The following is a 5950-nucleotide window of genomic DNA, read 5'->3' as shown; positions in this document are numbered from 1 at the left end:
AATAACTGGTATAATATATATTGTGTAAAGACAATAAATAATAAATATTTAGCAAAGTGTTGTCCTGTAATTAATTTAACGAGTCAAAACCCGAAAAAATGAAATGATGACGAATCATCTAAAATTTGTAGTAAAATAATACTCATAATGTCAAAAATATAAGTAATGATATTAATAGTAGTAGCAAATAAAATATTGCGAAAATAAAGTATTTAGCTTGTCAATAAATTTAGAAACCCGAGTAAATTAAATAAAGGAGGGACAAAAATTGGGTGTCAACAAGGTGCATCAAAGCGGACAATATCTACAAGCTGTTTATAACAATAAGAACATTTTATGTACATTTGTGATTTTTTCCAAAGCTCATATCTGATGACTGCTCAATCCAACAACTACAAGTCGTGAGAACCATATATAGAGGCCCATTTAAAAATTCACAATAACCTGTCAGTAAGACACACTTTATACCCAATTATACATATTGTATACTTTACCTATTTATCTGGTGCCTACAAAACACGTAATAATACTAAGATCGGTCCAATAACTTAGTTGTCTGGGCCGCGGTCCACAGGCTTCACACACTTGGGGTGTACCTCATAACCACACTCGAGGCATTGGTAGGCCCATCCATAGCCCTGTTCATCACAATCACAACAAATAAAAGCTCCGCCTCCATGGCCTTCTGGTACTAAAGTGAGTTCATGTCGATGACCCGAATGAAATTCTGTCTTAGGAAGCCCTTTTGCTAATTCATCCATTTGCTTCTCTAATATTCCTACTCTGGTCTTAGTGAACGGGTAAGCATTCTCTTTATACAAGTTGATGAGGCTCCTACCTGTTGAGACATAATATTTAGTAATGAAATAGTCACACATTACAACATAGTATCAGTGCAGGCAAGGCAAGAGATCACTGAATATAACACTACCTTGTTTGGTTACCGTTTTACCGTCAGGGCCCAATACCACTAGGCTCGGAATCCCTCGGATATCAAAATACTTTGCTAGGGCCTTGATTTTTGGATCACCAAATGGGATTGCTAGCCAGGGCATGGCCTCAAAATACGTAGCGAATTCTACTTGATCACGGTCACTTGATACAAACACTATCTCAAAATCTTCATCCTCTTTTCCCTCTAATTGCTGCTTGATCTTTTTGTAGACTGAAATTAACCTTGGTGTAAATTTTTTGGCCGGAATGCACCATTGTGCTGAGAAGTAAAGTCCAACTGTTTTCCCCATCAAAGAAGCAACAGGCACCTGCAAGATAAAAAGTATAGAAGCATGCACAATAAACTTGGTGAATACTTAATACTAACATCTGTACTTCTACAAGAAGCACTACATTTTTTCACTATTAGAATAAAGAGTTTAAGTTCTGTGCACAGCGTACTATTTTTTATCAGGTAAATTAATAGGTTACCAACGTGACTTATGTAACTAAAATTTAGGAAGATAATATTAAAGACAAATAGAGTCCTTATTGTATAACCACATTAGTTTATTTCCCTTTTTTAAGGCAAAATCAGATTTTAAAGTTTTCCATGTTTTCTTCTCAGTGAAATCGACGTTTCCACCAATGCTGCGATTAACACTGTGATTGCTCTGCAAACGAATTTCAATTTTACCTTCGCCTTCTTGTTAAAATCATCCAAAGTTGCAGATATGAGATAAACAATTGCAACAAAATCATAAAAGACATTATGTGCTTCACTCACATTAAGGAGAAGGTCATATGGGGGTAAGAAGACAGCCAAAGGAAGATAACATGCATGAAGGGAGGTTTTGGAGCAGAGACGAGAGTCACAAGGAGAAAGACGAGCCCAGGCAAATTTTATTTAGTTTTAAAAAAAGGAAAAAGTAACCTTGAAATCTGGAAGAAAATAAATTTGGAAAGAGTAGGTAACCTGCAATTGCAGGCCAATTTTATTAATTTATCTGGTGGGGTAAAAAAAGTTGTACACCGGCGGTGCACAGATCTTAAACTCTAGAATAAAAATAGGTCAACCTATAGTTCAAACTAAGAAAATGGGCAGATGGGCTATTTTGGTCGATTATATTGGACTAATTTGGGCTACTCTTTTGGAACGGGTTAAGTTGGACTTTGCCCAAATACATCTCATGCAAAACATGTTAAACTCTGTGCTAGTCGGGCAGGTCATGTGTTTCTATGCAAATTTTACCCCCTAATTATATCACAGTTGTATTTTTTTTATCACTCCTAGTAAGTATTTTCATAAGTACCAGCTTTTAAATACACACATTTCACATGTAACAAATAGTAATCAACAAGCACTATGTTTCACAATATATGAAAGACAGACTTACCTGTTTATGACTAGGATGCCCTAAAAGATAATCTCTGGCATCATGTGTTAGCAAATTGCTCAAGGTCTGGTTGTCATATTTCTCCTTCTCCTTCTCTCGTAACTCCTCCAACCTTTCTTTGGTAAACGGAAAAGCTTCCACTCCATATCGATACACGAGTTCAACTCCGTCTTTAATAACTGCAGCATCTATTTTGTTATCGTTAGGTTGTAGAATTACCAAACAAGGGATACCTTCTACATCGAATTTTTGGGTAAGGCCTCTCCTTGTTTCCAAATCAGAGTATGGAATTGCAAGCCAAGGCATTGATGACCTATAAGTATTGAAGGCATTTAAGTCTTCATCAGACGAAACAAACACGATTTCAAAACCGAGGTTAATATTGCTGCATTCTTTAAGTTGCTGGTACACATTGACTAGCAGGTCTGTGAACTTCGTACATGGTGAATACCAGTTAGCTGAAAAGTAAAGGCCAACAATTTTGCCCTCAAGTTCCGAAACTTTCACCTGCGTCAATACAACCACTATCGTAAAATTATGTGAAGTATACATAAGATTATTCCAATGGAGCAGCAAATAAAATCATCGAACTGAATTTATGTATTATAAACATATACATACATGCAGAATTAGCAGAACATTCTGATTACCAAAGATTTCAAATCACATGAGTGCATCTACTATTACTTTGCGGCACCAACATGTCCTAATTCCAATCGTCTGTTTTTGCCTTCAATAAAAGTAGATCGCAATTCAAGATCTACATTTGCGCGTGCTTTCTCAAATGCTACTTAGAACAGGAGGACTATAACTCTGAGAATATACTGTTACTCTGTCGAATTATTAACAGTACCTATTATGCTACTTTATACTCCCTCCTTACCATTTTAAGTGTCTTAATTTGACTACGCACAAAGTTTAAGGAATAAAAAGAGACTTTTGAATCTTGTGGTCCTAAATTGAAGATGTGTGTAAGTACTAAAATATTCTTTTGAATCTTATGGTTTTAAACTTGTCATGTGAGATGTTTGAATTGTCAACTTATTAAATATAGAAAAAGACATTCTTTTTTAGACTGACCAAAAAAAAAAAGTAAAACACTTAAATTGGGACGAAGGGAGTATCTCGTTCCAAATATGTAAATCTGATTTCAATATGTCGAATTATTAATAGTACTAACTATCATGCTAAAATTTGAATCCACATCGAATACTAATTATATTTTCCTAATAGGTATAAACTAGGGAGAGCCGATTCTGAGCCTTCCATCCGTACTTCAGCTATCTCAGTTTTCTCTCATTTCAATCTTTATCAGATCTTTTTAATTTCCACTTAGTGTCCGTTTTGGGACTCGATTAATCTAGATTCATGTCGTCTGAGGCCAATTAAATGAGAAAGCGCTACCTATTAGAATTTTTTTTTCATTCACCGTGCTCGAATCTGAGAGATATTATTCATCCACCACCTACAACAAGATTATATGAGCGAATTCTGCTAGTTACAGTACGTTATAATTGCAAGGGCATTAACTAAAGAATATTCATTTCGCCGTAACGCTACTATTATATCCGACACTATTTTACACTTTCTACTTTGGAAATATAAAATTAGTTAAACCTTCCCAGAATAAAGGGATACCGAGCTAACACCTAAGTACTGATTATTTCGAGAAACTCAAAGATTCTATGTCTGAATTCATCAACATACCTGAGCTTCAGTTGGGGAAAGAAGAAAATCACCATCTTTGGATGCTAAAATCGACAAATAATCACCACCACTACCAGAAGCAACCTGATAATTGTCATTTTTAGAAGAAAAAGAGTGATAAACAGGTACAAAACTATTGTCAATTTCTTCTTCTTCTTCATCTTCCTTCATACTAGTAATATTCTTCTTCTCCATTTCCTCCATTTTTCCTTACTTCAACTTCTCACTATTTTTCTCCCCTATAAAGCTTAATAGTGAGTGTGATATTTCACCACCAAAATACAAAAAACAATCAACTTTCGTAGTGCTTTTGTATTGTTTGGGAAAAGCTATGATTATACTAGCGTGAAAGCATGTGTTTTTACTTTCTCTCTCTTTGCTATCTCTTTGATATACGTACAATTATTTGCATAGCTATGTTTAATTTGTAACACGTAGCGTCTTTTTCTCTTTCCTCTATTAAAAGTTTCTGTCCTACTTATCACCATCAATGTTGTGCTTTCCAAATTCATTACTTCTTTTTATTTTATTTTCTTTCTTTTTCAGTTAAGACATTTAATTTGTTCCGTTTATAATACATTTGTCTCATTTTAACAACTCCCGGCTTGACATTATTTTCTAAATATATATATATATATTTCTTCCGTTCACTTTTACTTATCCACAATACACTTCCTTTAAAAAATATTAATAAATAAAGTGTATAGTTTATCATAATATTCACATTCATTGGTGTATAGTATTAAGTCTTAGGAAATGATTTAGCGAATAAGTAAGTAGTGTTACATTAAGGCTAAAAGATGGGGGAAAAAATCTTGATGTACTAAAGTAAACAATTAAAAATAAAAATTTATTTTTAATATTGTAAACAAGTAAAAGTAAACGATGGAGTATTTAAGAATGAGTGAACTTTTTACTTCTTATTCGTCACATAAATTTCATGACATATTTCACGTTCCAAAAATATTATAATTATATAACTAATATGATATATTTTCACAAATTTTTGAAGTTTTAACTTCTTTTCTAAAATTTATGTCGATTTAAATTATGGCATAAATTAAACGGATGAAGTGGTTCGTCTGTGTCCACCTTTATCTTACACGATTTTAATGAGTTAAATTCAACAAAGTATTTATATTCTAAAATTTACTAACGAGAACTTTTTAAGGTAATTACAAGTTTGAAAAGACTTATGATTGCATAAATATTATATCTAAAATTGCAAAACACTATGCCATCGACACACTCAACAAATACTCCATTTCATTTCCACTTTGCCTTATAATTAGAAGTGAAAGTGAAGCATCAAAGTTTAATTTTTATCATAGGATATCAATTTCAAGTCTGAAACTTGACTAGATACGGAAAGTATCACAAGATTAATTTACAAATAAATTAACTATAATTCTAATAATAATTAATATCCATCTTATATTGCCCAAAGGGGTAAATGATCATACTCTCATCATTAGTCACTGGACGTAATATAATTAAATAAGGCGTTTAATTAGAAGTCAATCCACTAAGCATTTTGTAATTGATTTATTTGGCCACGTCTAGGTAAACAATTTAAGGAAGAATCTTAGCACTTCAGAGTTTCGTGGTGTTTACGTAACATATTGCTCCTCATCGGCGAAAAGATGCACAGCAAATGGAGGACACCTGTCTCCTACTCTCCTTTTGTATCTCTTTCTATTCTTTCTTTTCACATTTTTAATTGAAAGCAACAGCTTAACATTAGGAATGATTGGCACCCGAACTAAATTATCTCAATATTATAGCGTTGAAATTATAATTTGGGATTAATGTATTCCACCGTATATAATAAGGTAGGATATTCAGGATAAAGATTAACAAAATTTATGCTGCCTCGTAATTTTTTCAAAACATCTTCATACCTTTTGAAAAGA

General features: G+C 33.2%; 1 protein-coding gene across 1 annotated transcript; it reads right to left on the bottom strand.

The window, feature by feature from the left end:
• Positions 1-291: 291 nt before the first annotated feature.
• On the bottom strand, positions 292-4427 carry LOC132628148 (probable nucleoredoxin 2). The gene is made up of 4 exons (XM_060343885.1): positions 4038-4427; positions 2331-2837; positions 932-1262; positions 292-838 (listed from the first exon to the last, which is right to left on the bottom strand). Exons 1-4 carry the CDS (start codon positions 4239-4241, stop codon positions 549-551), a joined length of 1332 nt encoding a protein of 443 aa, XP_060199868.1. The 5' UTR covers positions 4242-4427; the 3' UTR covers positions 292-548.
• Between the last annotated feature and the right edge of the window lie 1523 nt (positions 4428-5950).

The sequence above is a fragment of the Lycium barbarum genome, chromosome 2, assembly GCF_019175385.1.
Source record: "Lycium barbarum isolate Lr01 chromosome 2, ASM1917538v2, whole genome shotgun sequence".
NCBI lineage: Eukaryota > Viridiplantae > Streptophyta > Magnoliopsida > Solanales > Solanaceae > Lycium > Lycium barbarum.
This window is presented reverse-complemented; position numbering and strand designations above follow the sequence as displayed.